The 22,534-nt window shown below is 47.0% G+C and overlaps 1 protein-coding gene across 2 annotated transcripts in view; it reads left to right on the top strand.

Annotated features, from left to right (window-relative positions):
• Nucleotides 1-18,869, top strand: part of TMEM208 (transmembrane protein 208) — a 31,606-nt gene extending 12,737 nt beyond the window's left edge. Inside the window, exons 6-7 of one of the 2 annotated variants that reach the window (XM_077484828.1) lie at nucleotides 4,593-4,647; nucleotides 18,415-18,869. In XM_077484828.1, coding sequence (XP_077340954.1) covers nucleotides 4,593-4,647; nucleotides 18,415-18,509 — 150 coding nt within the window. In that variant the 3' untranslated portion in view covers nucleotides 18,510-18,869. The remainder of the gene's footprint in view (nucleotides 1-4,592; nucleotides 4,648-18,414) is intronic. The other variant, XM_077484829.1, reaches the window with a different exon arrangement.
• The last annotated feature ends 3,665 nt before the right edge of the window (nucleotides 18,870-22,534 follow it).

Below are 22,534 nucleotides of genomic sequence, written 5' to 3'. Positions count from 1 at the left end.
GTTTTACATCCACTTTAGTAACGTAAAAAGACCAGAAGGCAACCTTGCAAACAGTAAAAGATGCATGATGTGGAAAAAAGCAAGAAGCACTAGTGCAAATCTAGAGGAGTGAGTCTATTAGGGAAAGAAACACATGTTTGAAGGAAGGCCAACTTGAGTCCCCCTAAAGGTGGTGGATAGAGAAGCTGGAGCACCCATACAGAAGAAGCTTTGGCTGAGGAAGACTCGGACAGACTCACACAGCCTGAACCACATGCAGACGGTGAGGGGAATGTTACCTTTAGTGAACTGGAACCGCACAGATTAATGAAAGAACCACATCCTGGTTGAAGTGAAAGATACAAAATACCTTTGCCAAGAGGGAAGCCTTAGGCCTCAACACTGCCCGGTGCTTAAGATAGGGAAACTTGCATAATTGGGCTGCTAGTTCAGACACTCGACTCCAAGACTACAAAAAATGCAACTTTGAGCGTTACTTTGAGTAGAGAGAGGAAAGTCTAATGGGTAACCAGTTTCAGATCTCACTGAATCTTAGCGTATTTAACAGGGGAAGCTACATGGGAGAATACCTGTACAAAGGTCTAAATCCCAAAAGTAGAAGACGAATGATATTTGGCACAAAAAAGGTTGAACAGAAGCCTCCTCTGCAGCAAAAAGGATTTGTCCCACAAGGAAACTCCTAGGGTGAAATCCCTGAGACTCCATTGAGTGGGGTATGCTTTCTTTGTCCAATTATAGACCTTACTAACATTATAGCAAACACAAATTCAGAGATTCCCCTGCCTCTTAAAACCTGGGCTTCAACAGCTATGCGGTTACATGCAGTGACTGTGTCCTTCAGATAGAAGATCCTGGAGACTGACTGCTGAGACGAGAGGGAGGAGACAAAACTCATGGGGCTGCAAGGAGAAGCACAGGTTTCGCAGAGGAGTTCTGTCCTCTTATCTGATGCTTACTGCTGAAACAAGGTGGAGGCAGAACGAGGGGGTGCAGTAGCTGTAGCTGTAAGGCCCCTTTCACACTGGGGCGGTGCGGGTGTCGGCGGTAAAGCGCCGCTATTTTTAGCGTCGTTTTAGCGGCGGTCTGCGGGCACTAGCGGGGTGGTTTTAACCCCCGCTAGCGGCCGAAAAAGGGTTAAAACCGCCCGCAAAGCGCCGCTGCAGCGGCGCTTTGCCGGCGGTATTGCCGCGCTGTCCCATTGATTTCAATGGGTAGGAGCGGTGAATTCACCGCTCCAAATATGCGGCTAGCAGGACTTTTTTCACTGTCCTGCCAGCGCACCGCTCCAGTGTGAAAGCCCTCTGGCTTTCACACTGGAGTGAAAGGGGCCGGTTTTTTCAGGCGCTACACAGGCGCTATTTTTAGCGCTGTAACGCCTGAAAACCGCCCCAGTGTGAAAGGGGCCTAAGAGAGACGTGCATGTTTTCTTGCGTGGGCTTGATGGTACTGATTATGAAAACTCCCTAGAATAGAGACCCCAGAAAGTGGTGTGGGATCTAGCATGGTGATGCTTCTTTAGTACTGAATCTTATGGCTTGAAGGATGTTTATGGAGCACATATGACAGCTGGACCCTAGTGGATGATGATGGAAATACGCTAACCTATTGAGGGAATGCCTCCTTAAAGGCGTTTTTATCAGCTTTGTCTGGTGAGTTTAACCCCCCTAAGGGGATGTGTTACACGTGGTGAAATCCTGTGAACTCTGGTGGATGGTATTGTAACAACACTTGGAATAATCACCATTATCACCCTTCAAAACTGATCGAACCACGATCACCTCCTATACTGCACAAAAAAGACTTGTATATACATTACATATTATATGGTTTTTACTTTGGACTATATGTTATTTTGAGAGCTGTTTTAGTATTTAAATTTACAGGAACTGGGCAAATGCAACTGTCTATAGGAGGCTACCATCAGGCCAAGGCCTCTTGTTCAAAAGGGGCCACTCCTAAAATCCTAAGTTCAAATCTCAGACCAGAAAGTCTGAGGTTTCTCCTGTGGAACCTTGTGCAGGATTAATCTGTGATACACCAAACAATGAGTTGTTTTCCAGCGACCAATTCTAAAGGTTCAGGATCCACCTGAATTGCTGCAACTTCTGAAGAGTCAAGGCCAGGTTGCCCAACAGAAGCTGGCACTTACCGCTTCCTCAACAGGAGTTCCACAGTGAGCATTGTCCCTTGAAGATAATGCAGAACAGACACTTCTGATACAAGAATTCTTCAGCCTGTTACCTTAACCAGGGTGCCCACGCATGACAACTGACATGAGGACAAAGCATACAGAGAAGCTATTGGCATACCAGCACAATGTAATTAAGTGACAGTCGGGAGCAAACTGGTGCATGATTGCTCTGGAATATCACAGTACATGATCCAGGCCCAGCCCACATGCAAATGGTGACCGTTACAAAATGGCAGTTGTAGGCATTACATTGTCTGGCTATTTTGGGCATAAAAGAACAGAAATGGCGCTAATACTCTCATAGAAGAATAGCAAAGTATTTTCCTAGATTAACAATAAAAATCAAAGGAACACAGTTTAACTTGCCATCAGTAACATGGAGATAAAACATGATACCCAGCCTCTGTAAACTTTAAAAAGCAGGTGCAGATGAGGAAAAAAAAAATATGAAAATATATTTCCTGTGCACAATACCCAGTGGGCAAAGCAGCTTCTACAAGAAAAACTTGATAAAAGTAAGAGGAAATCTTCCTTGAGCTGGCATACAAACTGAGAAGAATGTATAACGTGGAGACTGCAAAGATGGCATCCTATGAACTGTCCCTGCTCTGGTTCCGATACTCTGCAAGGAGTCCCGACAGTACTGGCCTTACCTAAATAGTCCTGTAACTGGAACACAGATGGGATGTCATTGACTCTAGGTCATTCACAGAGGGATCATTGGGGGAAAAAAACTGTGCTCTTTGAGTGGGGAGACTTGAGTCTACCAGCAGTGTGGGGTGTCTACAATCTGTTCTATCTGGCATGAAATTACAAGCACTATTTTCCGTCTGGGGAAACTTCCAGGATTTAATTTATCTGCAATTAATCTACTAAAAGCTGTAGATAGCAGAAAAGTCTCTCAAGGGAAGAGAAGAGCAAAGCTGAAGATCACTCTGCTGAGACACAATGGTCTTCTGTATGTTTATTCAGGTGGATGTTCAGGCCTCATATGATGTCAGGTTTGGATGTAAGATCCTTGAGGTGACTGTTTGGGCTGAAGGCAATCCCCGGTTCCTGTTGCCTTTTTTGGGCTTGTTAACCTATTGTCTCCATGTTGTCTACCCTTGTGGTGACCTGCTTCTGGCCATCCTGACGGTCTAAAATTTTTCAGAATTTTGGTGTCCCGCAATACATGATAAAGAAAATAGGATTTTTGTACTCTATGGCGTCCATTGAGGGTAACAAGACCAGTCTCTCTAGATATATTTTTGTGTTTGGTACTATTTAGCTACAAACTGAGGATAGCTGGTTGTAGGTGGGCTTCTTCTGTGCAGGCCAACAGCTTTGTTTGTTGTCCGTGTGTGTTCTCTTGTAGGGGGCAGTATAACCTCAGAGTCTATGAATTCTCAAAAGTCTTTTGTCCCTCAGTGGACAATAAAAAAACAAAACATTTTTTGAGCCAATATAGATGAGCTATTGTTAGGTTCTGTTTCCGGGATGTAGAGGATAAATTCACTTTTAGAAACATGTTGGATGTTACACCCATATTTAGGGTGTAACACATTACTAAAGTAGCAGCCAACCCCCCCCCCCAGTCATTGTGGCTGACGGCTTGTAGTTCTCAATGAATTGCCAAGGTGCTGATGAGCGCTTGGTAGTTCATTTTAATATTCTTGCTATTCAGTAACTGGCTGCCCATACAAGGTACGGGCAGACAGCTACACACAGTCTGCAGGAGCCTGGGACTGCACCCACTTTCTGATGATCACGGTTGCAATTCTTTACAGGCACCTAGTAAAATTAAAATACAATTAAAATACATTCACATTTTTTTTTTTTTTTACCTGCATAAAGTTGTGCTTTTATAATTTTATTTAACGAGAGGGGGAATTATCCTTTAAACATCACTCTGTAGCTCAATGAATGGGCTCTGTCTGTTGATTACTACAAAGCTGCTGGGGGTCACAATCATTTAACACTTGCATTCCCTACCCTACACCCATTTCTAATAAAAGCACATCAGCAGCCAATGGTGGTGCTTCAATTAGATGGTTGGACCTTAGTGGGTGTGACTTATGTCCAGGGGTGAGGCTTGTCTCAAAAGTTAGTTTGAATCTCTAGTGACCATGACTATTATTCTCCAAGCACATAGCACAGGCTTAGCTGCTGTAGTGCTCCCTCTGTGGCTGGGAGGCCTTTCGTCTCCCAGCCGAGGGTTATCAGGGCAATTCTAAACCTTAACCCTGCAACAACCATAACTGTATCGTAAGGACAAGGGGACATTAGCTGTGTAGAGTAGTCCTTTGTAAAATGGAGACTACTTATCAGTGGCTGTATTTTCGAAGAGGTGGAATGTGATGGACAGGACTTTGTATTTCATCAGTTTCTCATGTAGTGTTTTCTTTATTGTACATCACAGGACACAGAGCATCCTCACAGAGGGGAAGCTAATGGGTTGTTCTCCTGCAGATTGTGTAAGTTTGCCCACTTAAAACAAATGAAGGGTCTATAATTTTTATCATGAGGGGGTGGCATAAGATGGGGATCTGAGCGGCTGTTCTTGGCAGACCTCTGCAGGACTGACCCGCATCTTACCCAGCTCCTGAGCTTGTCGCGCTCTCAGTGGCTCCATACGCTGCTGCTCCTCTGTCCTCAACAGCAGTAAGGACAGGAGGCTCCAGTTCCCACCAATAATTATCATAGGTGTATTTTATATGATAGAGACCAGAATCAACCAAAAATCCAGAAAATACACATGATACAAATGTTATAAATAGAGTTGTAGGAGTAAAAATATGATTTTTATATACAGCTTACCTGTAAAATCCTTTTCTTGAGAGTACATCACGGGACACGGAGCTCATTACATAGTGGGTTATATAGGCACCTCTGGTGATTGGACACTGGTTAACCACAATTAAGGTGAATTCCTCCCCTATATAACCCCTCCAATATGGGAGGCACCTCAGTTTTGTAGCAAAGCAATAGGAAACCACGTAAAACCCAAGAGGGGCGGGAGCCCTGTATCCCGTGATGTACTCTCAAGAAAATGATTTTACAGGTAAGCTGTATATAAAAATCCTATTTTCTTGATCATACATCACGGGACACAGGAGCTTCATTACATAGTGGGATGTCCCAAAGCAATGCTCAGATTGAGGGGAGGGAGACATGGATCATAATTATAGACCGCCATGGACCGGAGGACCTAAACTGCAGCCTGCAGTACACTGCGCCCAAAGGTGATATCCTCTTGCCCTCTGACATCCACCTGATAGAATCTGGTGAATGTGTGGACTGATGACCAAGTTGCAGCCTTACAGATCTGAGCCAGGGAAGCCTGGTGATCCACTGCCCAAGAAGCACTTACAGCCCTAGTAGAGTGCGCTTTCACCTGAAAAGAAGCGATTTTCCCTTTAACACTATAGGCCTGAGAAATAATCTGTCTGATCCACCTTGAGAGAGTGGATTTTGATGCCGCCTGGCCCTTCCTAGGGCCTTCCGGCAAAATAAATAAGCAATCAGTTTTCCTTATCTGAGCAGTTGCTTGAAGATAGATACTGATTGCCCTAACCACATCCAAAGTGTGCAAAGATTCTTCTTCTGCGGACTGTGGGTCCGGAAAAAAGGATGGTAGGATTACATCTTGATTCAAATGGAATCCTGAAACCACCTTAGGCAAAAAGGACCTGTTGGGACGCATGACCACCCGGTCCTTATGAATAATTAGATACGGCTCTTTGCTGGAGAGAGCTGCTAGTTCTGACACTCTTCTAGCCGTGGATATGGCTACCAAGAAAACCAATTTTTTAGTCAAAAGAACTAACGAAGCCAGATGCAAAGGTTCAAAAGGTTGCCCCTGCAAAGCCGAGAGAACCAAATTCAGATCCCATGGGCATACCGGCGGTTTGACTGGTGGCCTTATCCGCATAGCCCCCTGGATGAAAGCCCGTACCAGGGAATGCGATGCAAGTGGCTTCTGAAAAAACACTGACAAGGTCGAAATCTGCACCTTGATAGGGCTTATGGCCAAATTCATTTCTAGGCCTGACTGGAGGAAGGCCAAGATCCTGCTAATGACATACTTTCTAGGATGCCATTCCCTGAGTTCACACCAGGAAACATATGCCCTCCAGATTTTGTAGTAAATAAGCCTGAAGGCCGGCTTTTTGGCATTGACCAGAGTAGAAAGGACTGGCCCTGAAAGCCCACGGTCTCTCAGAATGTGGGTCTCAGCAGCCAAACCGTCAAATTCAGACTGTGTAAAGCAGTATAGGTAGATTGGACCCTGTGAGAGCAGATCTGGCCGGAGAGGGAGGATCCACGGCCTGCCTACTGCCAACTTCATGATCTCTGCGTACCACAGTCGCCTGGGCCAGCCGGGGCTACCAAAAGAACCGACTTTGTCTCCCTCTTGACTCTTTCCAGGAACCGCGAAAGAAGTGGGCATGGGGGGAAGGCATAAATCAGATTGTACTGATCCCAGGGAACTGTCAGAGCATCTGACCCCTGAGCAGGTGCATCTGTTGTTCTTGACACGAATTTGTCCAGTTTTCTGTTGAACCTGGACGCAAACAGATCTACGTCTGGCGTACCCCACCTGCGACATATGTTCCGAAACACGTCGGGGTGCAGAGCCCATTCTCCTGGGCACAACTGCTGGCGGCTCAGAAAATCCGCCTGCCAATTTTCCACTCCTGGAATGAAGACTGCAGAAAGGCATGGAACATGCTTTTCTGCCCAGACAAGTATGCGATTCACCTCTTTTTGTGCAACCAGACTCCTGGTACCACCCTGGTGATTGATATAGGCCACTGCTGTGGCATTGTCGGACTGAACCCGAACAGGGAGACCTCGTAGTCTGTAAGACCAGTTTATGAGAGCCATATAAACTGCCCGGATCTCCAAGACATTTATGGGCAATAGCTTCTCGATCACAGACCATTTCCCCTGCGAGCACGTCTCCTCCAACACTGCTCTCCAGCCTGTCAGGCTGGCATCTGTTGTGATAATCTTCTTCCATGGAAGAGGAAGAAAAGTTTTGCCTTTCAGCAAATTCTCGGTTTGTAACCACCAGACGAGACTCTTGCGTGTCCCTGGGGATAGACGCATAGGAAGATCCAAGGACTGGGGCTTCCTGTTCCAAGCCGCAAGGATGCATCTTTGCAGAGGCCTTGAGTGGAACTGGGCGAATGGAACGGCCTCGAAGGAGGCGACCATTTTCCCTAACAGTCTCATGCACAACTGAATGGGGGAAGATCTCTTGCCCAGAATTAGGCGCACCAGATCCCCAATGGCCAAGGCTTTTGGCCTTGGAAGAAACACCTTGCACTGAGCGGTGTCGATAAGCATACCCAGGTATTCCAACCTGGTAGCAGGCTGTAGGGACAACTTTTCTAGGTTTATAATCCAACCTAGGCATTCCAGGTGTTCTAGCGTTGTGGTAACACTGTGGTTCAGGAGCGCTACTGTCTTCTCCATGAGAAGCAAATCGTCTAGATAAGCCATGACGGCTATACCCTGAGCTCTTAGGTTTGCCAAGAGAGGGTCCAGAATCTTTGTGAAGACTCGAGGGGCCGTAGCGAGACCGAACGGCAAGGCCAAAAATTGAAAATGGCGCCGCTCTACCGCGAACCTTAGATACTTTTGATGTGTGGGAAAAATTGGCACATGGAGATATGCATCCTTGATGTCTATTGATGCCATAAACTCTCCCCCTTGCAGGGAGGAGACCACAGTGCGAATTGACTGCATTCAGAAGGACCGGATGCGTAAAAAACGGTTCAGATCCAGGATAGGTCTGACACTTCCGTTTGGCTTCGGAATGGTGAAGAGATTCGAGTAAAGCCCTGAACCCTGTTCTTTTGGGTCCACTTCTACTATCCACCCCCTGGGATAGTAAGTGATCTAAGGCCAGAAATAGCGGTTTTTGCTTTACTGGGTCCCTGGGGATCCTTGACCTTAGAAAGCGAGAAGGTGGAATCTCCTGAAACTCTAACTTGTAGCCCAGAGATACCAAAGCGATCACCCACTTGTCCTGGATCTCTTCCCGCCAGGCTTCCGCAAACTGCAGGAGCCTTCCCCCCACTCGGCAGAGCGGGGGCACCCCTTCACAAGGAAGCTTTTGGGCTTTGCTTGGCAGGCTTTCGCCCCCAGGATTTCTTCTGCCCCTGGGCCCGGCCTTGAGCCTTTCCTGTAGAGGAGGGTTGAGAAGGCCATCGCCACTGCTTAGAGCTTGATGCTCCGGGAGAGAGAGAACGCCTAAATGATGGACGTTTGCTCCTTTTGACTGGAAGGAGAGTAGATTTTAACCACTGAAATTTTTTGGACGAATTTATCTAATTCTTCTCCAAACAAACGTTCCCCTTTAAACGGGAACCCAATCAAATGTTTCTTGCATGATAGCTCAGCCGCCCAATTCTTTAGCCATAAGGCCCTTCGCATGTGTACCAACAGGAGAGACAAACGAGATGCTTGTTGGACAGAATCCAAAATCGCATCAATCATGAAACACAGAATTTGAGGTATTTCTACATAATTCTCCACTTCCTAGGAAGGAGGCCAAGCATCTGCTTAACCTGTTCCTTGAGGAACTGACACAACCCCACGGCTGCGACTGTAGGTTGCACTACAGTGCCAGTCATGGAAAAGGAGGCTTTTAATAATGTTTCCAGCTTCTTTTCAGTTGGATCTTTAAATACCTGAGCATTATCCAAAGGACAGGTCAGGTTTTTATTCACGCAAGAAACAGCCGCATCAACAGATGGGACCCCCCATTTCTTGGTGAAACTTTCCTCCACAGGATAATGCATAGAAAACCTTTTAGGAGGAGCAAACAGTTTATCGGGATGTCCCCAATCCTTATACAATAATTCATCCATTAAGGGATGAATTGGAAAGGAATAGGCAGTCTGTGGGACTTTCCTGACTCCCAGGGAGGAAACAGAGGATATAGCGACTTCAGCAGCAGGCATTCTGAATGTGGTACGCATCAATTCAGTATAATACTGCACCTGTTTTCTGAGCGCCTGGGAGGAGGGGACTCTCTCCTCTTCCTCTGATCCATCCGACTGCTCAAGATCCCTGTCCCAAGATAGGGAACTCTCCTCATTGTCAGAAGTGTCATCTGAAAGAGGAATCTCAGCAGAGGGAGGGGATCTACCCCTTTTCCTGCTATCTTTCAGGGAAGCTGAAATAAAATTAATGATTCTCCCTTCAAAACCCTCCAATGTAGCCCTAAGGGAGTCCTCCGTGACGTATACTGGGGCTGAGACATTAGGAGAGGCTGCAAAACCTGACAGGGGCACTGACTCATCCTGTGAGGCTGGCTCCAGTCTTGCAGGGGGGGATGGTAACTTACAGGTATTTTTAGAACCCCTAGACCTAGGCGGTGACTTACCAGTGCCCTTGTTACCTCCCCCTGAGACCCTCTTATGAGGAGACATAGTCCTAAGCTACAAGCAGAGGTACTAGTACAAAGTGCAATTCTGTGCTTAAAGTTTCACAATAAATATATATGCTTAAACTGCACAACCTTATGCTGAGTAGGCGTCTAAGGTTTGCCTGGATCCAATCCCTTGGGATGCTTACTGCCCACAGCTCCAGTGTCTCCACTTACAGCCCCCTGACGCTCTGGGCTTTTTAAAACTGCCGCCTGGCGCTTGCGCAGTACAGCTCGCAACCACACTCCCCCCTCCTCCTCTAGCCCGGGAGCGTGCTCGGCGCGCGTGCGCGAGGATCGCCGGTATCCAGGGGGGGAAGGAAATCGCCCATTGGAGCTGCGTGGGACCCCCAGACTGCTTGGGACCCCTGTATTACCTTTATTGTGGCAGGGATTGCAGTGGAGACGTGAGACCTCTGGAGAACCAGGCTTCACTGGGCGTGTGTACTGAAAGGCATGTAAGTATGCATCAGGCTGCTCTTACTCCCTCTAGTGGTGGAAACCAGGTAAGACATACTACTACTCAATGAAGAAATCCATAATATAATTTATATAGGATTAACTTCCCTTACCTGTCCTCGCCGCAGGAATTGCTGAAAACAGACAGATGCCAGCCTTCACCCATCACGGCGGGCAGAGTTGTGCCAACCTTCAGGTTTTTTTTGGGTTCTTTCTCAGAAGAACCTCCTACCTGGACCTTGTAAAAGACTCTGACAGAAACTTTCGTGCCACTATGTAAATGGTACACCAAGTCTGGTCTTCCAATAGGAGAGGACTTACAGGCCAAACCTCGTTTCTTCGGATGACGAGGCCCGGGTACCATATCATCTTGGGAGTCAAAATATCGGCCCGAGATATGGATTCGGTTTGTTGTAGTCCTTAGGCCCCCGCAGGGACCCGCACAGAGCTTTCTTCATAGCACATGTTTTACGTGACCAACCACCATAGACACTGGCGAAAAAACTGAGGTGCCTCCCATATGGGAGGGGTTATATAGTGGAGGAATTCTCCTTAATTGGGGTTAACCAGTGTCCAATCACCAGAGGTGCCTATATAACCCACTATGTAATGAGCTCCTGTGTCCCCTGATCTTCTGTACAGATCTCTCAGGCTGGGTTCCCCACATCCAATTCGCAATAGCAGGAGATTTTGACCGGCTCTCTTTGGAGGTTAACATATCTATGCAGTGGGTGCGTCTTTTGGTCCGTTTCAGGTCCGAATTCAGCCCAAAATTCTGGCTGAACTCAGACCTGAAATGGTGAATCAGGAAGCACAGGACACCTGCTGTGAGCCGCATTCAGCTCATATGTGAACCCTGCTTAAATCCTGGTTTCTTGGCTGTCACTTGGCAACTGGAAATTTCAGCTCCCTCCATAAATTTTCTATAGGATTAAGGTCTGGAGACTGGCTAGACCACTCCATGACCTTAATGTTCTTCTTGAACCACTCCTTTGTTGCCTTGGCGGTAAGTTTTGGGTCATTGTCATGCTGGAGGACCCATCCATGACCCATCTTCAGTGTTCTGGCTAAAAGAAGAAGGTTCTCATCCAAGATCTTACAATACATAGCCCTGTTCATTGGCTCCACAATGCAGCAAAGTCGGCCTGTACCTTTATCAGAGAAACAGCCCCAAAGCATCATGTTTCCACCTCCATGTGTGACTGTAGGGATGGTGTTCTTAGGGTCATAGTCAGCATTTTTCTTCCTCCAGACACGACGAGTCGAGTTAATGCCAAAGAGCTGAATTTTGGTTTCATCCGACCACAGAACTTTCTCCCAATCTCTCTGTGAATCATTTTAGATGTTCGTTGGCAGACTTCAGATGGGCCTGTACATGTGTCTTGCTGAGGAGGAGGACCTTGCGGGTGCTGTAGGATTTCAATCCATGACGGAGTATTGTGTCACCAATGGTTTGTGTGGTGACTGGTCCCAACTGCCTTGAGATCCTTCACAAGCTCCTCCCGTGTAGTTCTGGGCGGATCCCTCACTTTTCTCATGATCAGCCTCCCCCCATGTGGAGAACTCTTGCATGGAGCTCCAGACCAAGGATGATTGATGGTTATTTTGTATTTCTTCCATTTGCCAATAAGTTGAATGGCTGGCCGTAGGGGCGCCCGCCTGCTTTCTCCCGGTGTTCCCGGTGGGGGGGGGTGTCAGCTGCCTTTCGCCGCCAGCAGATCTGGGGGGGCCGCCCCCCTGCTTCTCCCGGTGTTTCCGCCGGGGGAGGGGGGTGATCGGCCGTCTTTTCGTCCTCCACCTGCGCTTTCACCTCAGCTCTCCTGCTTGTAGCCCGCCCACTTCTCTCGGTTTCCCGCCGGGGGGAGGGGGGATGGATCGGCCGTCCTTCATCCACACTTCCCCTCGGCTCTCATGCTGGCAGCCCGCCCGCTTCTCACGGTATTCCCGCCGGGGGGAGGGGGGAGGGGGGTGATCGGCCGCCCTTCACCCACACTCTCCCCTGGGCTCTCCTGCAGGCAGCCCGCCCGCATCTCTCTGTATTCCCGCCGGGGGTGAGAGGGGGGGGGTGAACGGCTGTCCTTCCATCATCCACCCACACTCTCCCCTCAGCTCTCCTGCAGGCAGCCCTCCCCCGGTATTCCCACCAGGGGGAGGGGGGTGAGCGGTCATCCTCCACCTTACGATCTCCCCTCAGCTCCGGGTGGCCAGTGTGCAGCCGCCCGGCGCTCATGGGGCGGGGTGTTCATCCTCCTCCTTGCACCTACTTCCTGGGCTCAGTCTCTCTCTGCCCCCCCCCCCCCCCCAAAAGAAAGAAAATAAAACAGGATGGCAAGATAACCATGGAGGGTTCTATCTAAGCTTATTATTAAGTATATTTGGTTTTACTATACTTACATATGTTACTGTATTGGATGGTATGGTTTCCATGCACTACATGGCATAAGAGAGGAACCTTCCAAAGGGGTATGGAGAGGAAATATAAACGCCATAATCACACTAGACGCACAGAGTATAAGTGTTTAGAGATTAAATCTATACTTGTTTTCAGTCAGCATTTTCCGTCATGGCGTTCTGTTCAGCATTTCTGTCATAGCGTTCCGTCCAGCATTTCCGTCACGGCGTTCCGTCCAGCATTTCCGTCACGGCGTTCCGTCCAGCATTTCCGTCACGGCGTTCCGTCCAGCATTTCCGTCACGGCGTTCTGTCCAGTTTTTCTGTCCAGCATGTCTGTCATAGCATTCTGTCCAGCATGTCTGTCATAGCGTTTCTGCCCCTGGATGCCTATCATAGCGCTCTGCCCCTGGATTTCTGTCATAGCGCTCTGCCCCTGGATTTCTGTCATAGCGCTCTGCCCCTGGATTTCTGTCATAGCGTTCTGCCCCTGGATTTCTGTCATAGCGTTCTGCCCCAGCATTTCTGTCACAGTAGTCCGCCCCAGCATTTCTGTCACAGTAGTCCGCCCCAGCATTTCTGTCACAGGGGGCCGCCCCAGCATGCTTCCCAGCTTTTCTGTCCTAGCATTATGCCCAAGCTTTTCTGTCTTTGCGTCTCTACCCCCAGTGTCATAGTGTTCTGCACAAGCTTTTTCTGGCTCAGCGTTCAGTCTCAGTGTTCTGGCTCGGCATTCAGTCTTAGCATTTTGGTCATAGCGTTTCTGCCTCAGGATTTCTGTCTTTGCATTTCTGTCTCAGCGTTCAGTCTCAGCGTGTTTTTGGGCATTGCATTTCTGGCCAGGATTCTGCTGTTGCGTCGCTGTCTCAGTTTTTCTGTTATAGCATTTCTGCCCCAGGATTTCTGGCATTGCATTTATGCCTCAGCGTTTCACTCTTGGTTGTTGCTGTCATTGCGTTTCTGCCCCTGGTTCTGTCTCTTTATTTCTGCATCAGCATTAAGTTTCAACGTTTTCTGTCATGGTGTTTTTCATCATGGCGTGTTGTGTTTGTCTTTTTGTTGCTGCCAGCATGTCTGTCATAGTATTTCAGTCTCAGAGTTTCTCAGAGGGGCGTTAACTCATGGCATACTCTGGTAGTCTTTCATCTTTGTTGATTGTCATGTCCCATCGTGTCTGTGTCATGTTTTGTGCCTGGGTCAGGTAGCTAGGGCTCACACGTCAGGATCTGTCACGTCTATAGATCCATACGGGCTGAGGTTTTCGTTTGTTAATTGATTGTTGTCCACAATCTTTTCGCCCGTATACCATACGTCATACGTTGCATGTTCATTCACCACATCTATACGACTACCCACCACGGCCTGTGGGTACACTAGCCCTGAGTTTTTCAGTTAATTACCTGTCTCTGCGCTGCAGGTTACTCAGGCTCACTTACCGCTTACATGTGGGGGGGGGGGGGGGGGGGGGGTCCGTCGTCAGGTTCATTTTACGAGCAGTGGTCTTGACTTTTCTGCTCATGTTTCATTCTTAGTTAGGCAGGGGGGTATTGTTGTTCTCATGTCTGGTTGTCTGTCATTTCTCTAGTTTGTTTCAGGTTGGGCCGTCTTGGCATCCATACCGATATCAACCATGCTTGCGCTCACTTCTTTCAGCCCGGCTGTTGTTGGGGGCTAGTTGATTGGTGCTGATGTCATTTCACCACTGGGATCACCCTTGGGTCAGAAGCAGTCGCAATTTTTCTTCAGTTGACGTCCTGTTGTGTTGAGGCCCTGGTTACCGCCCAGGGATGTATAGTCTCTCTCAGGGTGTGTGCTAAGCCACGTGCCCGTGACGGTCCTTGGGTGGTAGGTTGGGCAGATGTCATAATGATTCTGGATTCAACTCTTGGCTCTGATCTTGTCTAACTTATTGCCTGGAGTTCTACTTAGGGACATCAGTCCAGTCGTCTTTTCCGATCCCCAGCTTGTTCCAAGTAGGGGGGCTTGGGTATGTCTGTATCATGCCACGGGACTATTCCCCCGGGAGGTAGTCTGGCCCTCCTTGGTTCAGGATTCTGACTCAGCTGTTCGATCGTATTCGGTGGGACCGGGGTCCTGTGTCCGGCATGGTTTTTCCATGTTTGACAATATTATTGCCATGGTACATGGGCCTTATCTGCTTACTCCATCACATCCATCAGGTATCCAGCTTTTGCACTCCTGCTAGTGTTTGTTTTTTTTTTGCCACTTACCCTCTTGGGGGGTGGGGGTATGTCTCTGCGCTATTTCACTGGTGTTCATTGAGGTATTTCGCCATCATTTGCAGGGGTTCCTCGGGCCAGGCCTGGTTCCTTTCCCCTCACGTATCCTCTCATTTCACAAGCAGTTCATTCTCGATCTGGGTGTTGCAGGCATCAGGCTCAATTCAATCTTTCAGGGGATGTTCAGTTGGGTTCGGGGTAGTGTCGCAGGTTCGATAGGGGGTTCCTTCTCATCACCAAGTCAGGAGTCGGTGTGTTCTTTTGCCACAGCGAATACTTTCCGGTTACTTGCTGGATACCTACTGTTGCCGTCCGGGAGCACGCCTTTATCCGTGATGGTTCATTACCTTCCCTTCTTCACCTAAATTTTGTGTCTTTTTGCCTTCTTTTCAGGCATACTGACCAGTTAGGCCAAGGCACACCTCAGGCCTTGGTTCTTAGGAGTATCGCATTTCCCGCTTGAAGACTCTGACCACAAGTTGAAAGGCTGGCCGTAGGCCAGCCTGTATTTGTAGGAGGAGCCTGAGGGCTATTTAAACCTCCTCCTCTGTCAGGACCAGTGTTGTCGGGATTTCTGGGTGCCCACCCACCCGTTCCCCAGTTTTTCTTACATTCTCATAGTATTTTGTTCTTATTCTTACATTCAGGGTATGCCCTCTTTTCAGGCATACTGACCAGTTAGGCCAAGGCACACCTCAGGCCTTGGTTCTTAGCAGTATCGCATTTCCTGCTTGAAGACTCTGACTACAATTATTATTATACAGGATTTATATAGCGCCAACAGTTTGAGCAGTGCTTTACAACATGAGGTACAATACAATTCAATACAAATCGGGAATCAGAGGGCCCTGCTCATTAGAGCTTACACTCTAGGATCGCTTCAACAGTTGTCTCCTTCTCACCAAGCTTCTTGCTGATTGGTCTTGTAGCCCATTCCAGCCTTGTCCCCGATGTCCTCTCACAGCTCTTTGGTCTTCTCCATGATGGTGAGGATTGAATGGAAAATATTCTGTGGACAGGTGTCTTTTATACACATAACAAGTTGTCGTTAGGAGCACCTTCTTACATTTGAAAGGACTAATCTGTGTACCACATGAGCACCTACTGGAGCCAGTCTGTGGAGGCAGAATTATTGTTGGTTGGTAGGGGATCAAATACTTATTTTACTCACTGAGCTGCAACTCCATTTATAACATTTGTGTTTTTTTCTGGATTTTGGTTGATATTCTGTCTCTATCATATAAAATACACCCATGATAAAAATTATCGACCCTTTATTTCTTTGTGTAAGTTTCACCTCTCAAATCGCACCTAGACCTTGCAGCAGGTGACACAAGAATTTCCTGGAAAGTTTCCAGTTGGCTTTGGATCCTGTGGAACCAGACCCTGTGCTCGATTGACCGGTAGAGATCTACATGAGTCCAGGGCAGTGATCCCTGACTCTGGAGTCGAGTCTGTGAAGGCTTATAGCAAAGCTTACTGATGGGTGAAGATTGGACCTCCCTGGTGATTTTGCAAGTTTACTGGTGATTAAAGATAGGCTCGGGCGTGTTTGTAACCCCACATGCCCTGAGCCTGCCAGGAAGCTGACACTGCGCAGTGCTAATCACAGGCAGTGAGACGTTTTCCCAATTTTGCAGCTGCACAGATTAGGAAATGTCTCACTGCCTGTGATTAGCACTACGCCGTGTTAGCTTCCTGGCGGGCTCAAGGCATGTGGGGTTGTGAACACGCCCAAGCCCATCCTTACTGGGGAGTGCCATGAAGTAGTTCCTGCTGATAACCTCCCCCCATCTCCCTTCCCACCCTGGGTGTTTTCTGTATGGTCATATATTTTTTTGTATCTTAGTGTAGTTGTATTTGATTTGTTTTTCTCACGGTTGTGTTTTTTTTTTTTTTTTGTATTTTGTAAGGTCATGTACTACTGGGCTGCCCTACGCACTACATAGCATTGCTTAGTGGTGGTTTCGGAGGCTCCATGTGCCAAATGCACTTCATGGGACCTTAATCTGGTACTTTCTATATTGCAGGTCTTACTTTTTTGATCCCATGCAGGATATTTTTAGTCCTTCTGACTTTTTCTGGTTACCATTTCTTTGGCTTGCAGAGTCCTGGAATTGTCTGCTCTTCCTGTACAGATCTGTTCCTGGTGACAAGGTGGCTCTGTGACCTTGGTTGTCCGGTTTATCTAAGGTGGTTTCTTTGTGACATTGTGTACGGTCTTCTCGCCTTAGCCGCAGGTGATGGGGGACAAGGCTTTCCACAATCTGGATGTGGTTTGTGTTAGGTTGTGCTTTTGGAAGCCCCAGGAAAGGGTGATGCATCTTCCATATCTTTCGTTTCTCATTGAATCTGTCAGCTTATTCTCTGGCTCATGGTCTAGTGTGGGTATTTCTCTGGCTGTTTGACATCTGGCTTCAGTAACTTGGGTTTTGTTAAACGCTTTGTTCATGCTTTGCTAAGCTGATTGTAGAGCCGCTGAGGACGTCACCTTTAGTCTGCGTTTATTTGCTGTCTGCTTAGGGTGATTTCTGACCGGTTTGGTTTAGTTGGTTGTTGCCCTCCCCTCATATCCAATGCTTTGGGACATCCTTGTTTGTAATTAAAGTGGATTGAAACCCTCCGTATATCCCCAGTGAAGTGCACCGCCTCAGATAATACACAGAGATGAAACAAAGCTCCCTATATAAGTATTACATGTATATCTGCGGTCTTCCCTTTTTTTTTTATACTTTTTATAAGGTGCACATCATGTTACAAATCTTTCTTACTGTTTCAGCAGTGGGAGGGGAGTCTGGACATACACTGTGTGTGAGCTGATTGGAGGAAAGGCACCCCCCCCCCCCCCCATGAGGCATAGGAACGAAGAAACATGCAGAGCTGTGCTGTGAATAGACAAGCTTTCTGCTTATTTGTTCCCTCCCTGAAACAAATTTCCAGCTGCTTTTATCTCCTGTGTCGGAGAGCTTGTCAGAATTTATCCTGCTGATAACCAAGGAACTGGGCAGCAGAAAGACACAGGACTTGGGCTCCGTGCACATCTTGGCATCCCAGATTGTGGGTGGAATCGCCACGATTTTGCCCACAATCATAAATCACTGCAAATATGTGGGACGCCCTTAGGGGTTAGGGGTAATGTCCTCAGGCAACAATCATGGCCAGATCGCACAGCTATTGGGATGCCATTGGACGTGACAGGAATCGCAAGGGTGTCCCGTGATCCGGGGTGCCTAGATGTGAACGGAGCCTTAGGGCTTTGGAGAAAGTAAACACTACAGAATATGCGTTCAGATTTCACGAATGGGGTTTACATCCACTTTAATATAAGGATATCCTGCGATGTGCGATAAATAAAATAGGCTTTAAGGTACTCCTTTTATCAAAGTACATAACCGGACACAGAGATCCCGCCCCTCCAGAGATCCCGCCCCTCCAGAGATCCCGCCCCTCCAGAGATCCCACCCCTCCAGAGATCCTGCCCTTCTTTTTGGGGTTCATTGCTTTCTACAAAAACTGTGCAGTGGGGGGAGGGGGTTCTTTGCCGGTGTCCATTTACCAGATGGTGGCAGCATAACCCTATAGTAATGAATATAAGGATGCTTTGTAATCCAAGAAAAGAATTTCACAGGTAAATGAAAAATCTAATTTCATCTCCTCAGAGGAGAAATTCCTCCGTCTGATATGTGAATGTTGTCTCCTCTGTCTTGCAGGCTCCTGGACGGGCTCTGTATCTGCTCTGGGTCAATGTTCTTGGCCCCTGGTTTACGACAGACGAATCCTCCACTGCTCCACAAGAACAAAATGAGAAACGCCAGAGGCGCCAAGAAAGACGACAAATGAAACGCTTCTGAGGCCAAAAAAATGTTTTGGAATAAATTTTATTTTTCGAATGACTGCTGCTGCCCTCCGATCCTGGGACCTGGAGCTGTTCTGGAAACAGACTATATCTGTGTGCTGTAAACAATAAATATTCTATATAATGATGGCTCATATCTGCTGTAATGTCTGATAATGGTTAATAACAACATGGAGCCTACAGGCACTAGACGAGTCCTGGTGACCTGTGTGCAATGATCGGACTTCTCTATTGGCAGATCACAGTGATCCATATTGTTATGTATAAGCCAATGATATGCTGTTTTCAATAAACTCATCAGAACAGAAATCAGGGAACCATCACTGGTGCTGGAGGCTGTCATCCTTATCCTTCACAATCTAGCAGAATCTTCTGCTTGAATACTTTCTTTCACGATCAGTTTACTTCAAAGCTGAAGTGAGGGCAAGGATCATCATTCCATCTATTTTATTGATTATTAGGGATGTGGTGCAGAATCAATCTGAACACCAAATGTCTGGTGGGGGGGGGGGGGGGGGGGGATATGAACTTCCACTATGGACACTCCAACCTCTGACACACACACCATGTGTGATGGATCAATGGAGAAGAATTGGCAATTTGAGTTAAAGTGGTTGTTAAGCCACTTTGTTGCTCCCTTGCATTCTCTGTGTTTAACCACTTGGCGCCTATACTACGTCTATTGACGTCATGGACTTTCAGTGGTTATATCTAAATGATGCTTGAGGCCACAGACATCATTCAGATATTGCCGTTTTCAGCAGGCGATTCCCTGCACCATAAGAATGATCATATTGGCTGTTCCGCCGCTTGATCGTTCTTACGGGCGGCGTGAGGGGACGCCTCCCGCCGGTGTTTCTACCCACTCACCGTTTCCATCGGTGAGTCGGTCACAGGATCCGCCGGCCCCAGCAAGTTACCATAGAGATTTCCGGCGGACTAGATCGTCCCCGGAGTCTCTATGATCGTTCGGAGGCTGGGCACGATGTTATGACGTCACGCCCGGCCTCGGTATTCAAATTAACGGCGCCGATCTAGCTAGGAAGCCAGGATCGTTTTTTGGGTTTTTTTTTATTCTTCCCAGCCTAGAGGTGAGATATGGGGTCTTATTGACCCCATATCTCACTGTAAATATGTCCGATCATGCCATATTCCTATTACAAGGGATGTTTACATTCCTTGTAATAGGAATAAAAGTCATCAATTTTTTTTTTAAGTGTAAAACTAAAAAAATTAAATTAACAATAAAAAAAAAAATGTAAAGCCCCCCTGTCCCCGTGAGCTCGCACACAGAAGCGAACGCATACGTAAGTCTCGCCCACATATGAAAACGGTGTTCAAACCACACTTGTGAGGTATCCCCGCGAACGTTGGAGCAAGAGCAATAATTCTAGCCCTAGACCTCCTCTGTAACCCAAAATATGTAACCAGTAAAAAAATTGAAAGCGTCGCCTATGGGGATTTTTAAATACCAAAGTTTGGCGCCATTCCACGAGCGTGTGCAATTTTGAAGTGTGACATATAGGGTATCTATTTACTCGGCGTATCCTCCTCTTTCACATTATGCAAAAAAAATTGGGCTAACGTTACTGTTTTTTTTTTTTTTTTTTTTTTTTTAAGCATGAGAGTTTTTTTTTTTTCTGAAAAAAACGTGTTCGAAAAATTGCTGCGCAAATACCGTGCAAGATAAAAAGTTGCAACAAGCGCCATTGTATTCTCTAGGGTCTTTGCTAAAAAACATGTATATAATGTTTGGGGGTTCTATGTAATTGTCTAGCAAAAAAAAATAGGAATTTTACATGTAGGAGATAAATGTCAGGATTGGCCTGGGCGTGGAGTGGTTAATAATGTAAGGAGCCCCAGTATGTGTGCTTTACAACAACGATGTTCTATACCAGGTTTCCCCTCAGCGCTCACGTGACCAGCCTCCCCCCTCTCAATCTGACAGCTACAGCCGGAAGGGCTCGAGAATCCCCCACTGATGTAATTTGGGAGGAGAGAGGTGGCTGGTCACCTGAGCGCAAAGCAGGGCTCTGAAATCAGGTATAGAACTGTGTTTTTTTGTAAAGCACAGACACGGGGGCTCCTTGCATTATTAAACAGAGGATTGTGTGAAAATGTAAATGTAATTTCAACATCGGGAGGGGCGTGCACTGTCACAAGCTGATAGGGGGTAGAGGAGGACAGAGCAGGGCTGCGGATAACAGAAGTACCTAAACTGACCACAGTGTCCGGGCTCAGCAGCCATGATAAACTGTGGTCAGTTTACAGGGGGAGGGCAGAACCAGGCAGGATCAGTCAGGTGTTTCAGGTGATAAAGGGGGCCAAATGACATATAACATGCTTTAAAGGAACAGGAGCCATTTTTTTTTTTTTTTTTAAGATAAAAGCTTTAAGGACAGAGTAACAATCATTATAGGAAAGTCATCTCCCTGCAGACTCGATGGGGAATTCTGCTATGTACAATAACAATGGTGGGAAATTTACATGACTCCATTCCCTCCCATTCTTATTGGTTGTTTTATAATGTCTCAAGGAACGGTGATACCTTTCAAACATTTGCCCACAATACAGGTTCAACCAGAAGCTATCAGCAGAGTGTCATTAATATCAGGTATAGTAACATAGGGAGAGTCATAGCAGGTCCAAACACAAGGCAGCAGCAGATTGACGGTAATAATATATGTATAGTAATATAGGGAGAGTCATACCAGATCTAATCACAAGTAGAAAGCAGAATATTGGTAAAATGTGTATAGAAACACAGGGGGAGTCATACCAGATCCAACCACAAGGCGGCAGCAGAGTAACAATAATATATGTATAGTAACACGGGGAGTAAAACCAGTATCAGCCACAAGGCGACAGAGTGTCGGTATTATATGTATAGTAACAAAGGAGGGGTAATACCAGATCCAACCACAAGGTGGCAGTGTCTATAATATATGTATAGTAACAAAGGAGGAGTCGTACCAGATACCACCACAAGCTGGCAGTGTCTGTAATATGTGTTTAGGAACACAGGAGAATAAAAGCAGGATCAACCACAAGGAGGCAGAGTGACGGTAATATATGTATAGTAACACAGGAGTAGCCGTACCAGATACAACCACAAAAGGGGGCCGAGTGACGGTAATATTATATGTATAGTAACACAGACAGGAGAAGTATACCAGGATCAACCACAAGGGGGCAGAGTGACGTTAATATTATATGTATAGTAACACGGGGGGGGGTGGGTCATGCCAGATCCAACCACAAGGGGGCAGAGTGACGGTAATATTATATGTATAGTAACACAGGGGGAGTCATACCAGATCCAACCACAAGGAGGCAGAGTGACGGTAATATTATGTCTATAGTAACACGGGGGTCATACCAGATCCAACCACAAGGAGGCAGAGTGACGGTAATATATGTATAGTAACAGAGGATTCATACCAGATCCAACCACAAGGGGGCAGAGTGACGGTAATATTATATGTATAGTAACACAGGGGAGTCATACCAGATCCAACCACAAGGGGGCAGAGTGACGGTAATATTATATGTATAGTAACACAGGAGTCATACCAGATCCAACCACAAGGGGGCAGAGTGACGGTAATATTATAGGTATAGTAACACAGGAGTCATACCAGATCCAACCACAAGGGGGCAGAGTGACGGTAATATTATATGTATAGTAACACAGGGGAGTCATACCAGATCCAACCACAAGGAGGCAGAATGATGGTAATATATGTATAGTAACACAGGGGGAGTCATACCAGATCTAACCACAAGGGGGCAGAGTGACGGTAATACTATATGTATAGTAACACAGGGGAGTCATACCAGATCCAACCACAAGGGGGCAGAGTGACGGTAATATATGTATAGTAACACAGGGGAGTCATACCAGATCCAACCACAAGGGGGCAGAGTGACGGTAATATTATATGTATAGTAACACAGGGGGAGTCATACCAGAT

This window comes from Lithobates pipiens, unplaced genomic scaffold (genome assembly GCF_037356315.1).
Source record: "Lithobates pipiens isolate NorthernLeopardFrog02 unplaced genomic scaffold, aLitPip1_a1.2 Scaffold_164, whole genome shotgun sequence".
Taxonomy (NCBI): Eukaryota; Metazoa; Chordata; class Amphibia; order Anura; family Ranidae; genus Lithobates; species Lithobates pipiens.
This window is presented reverse-complemented; position numbering and strand designations above follow the sequence as displayed.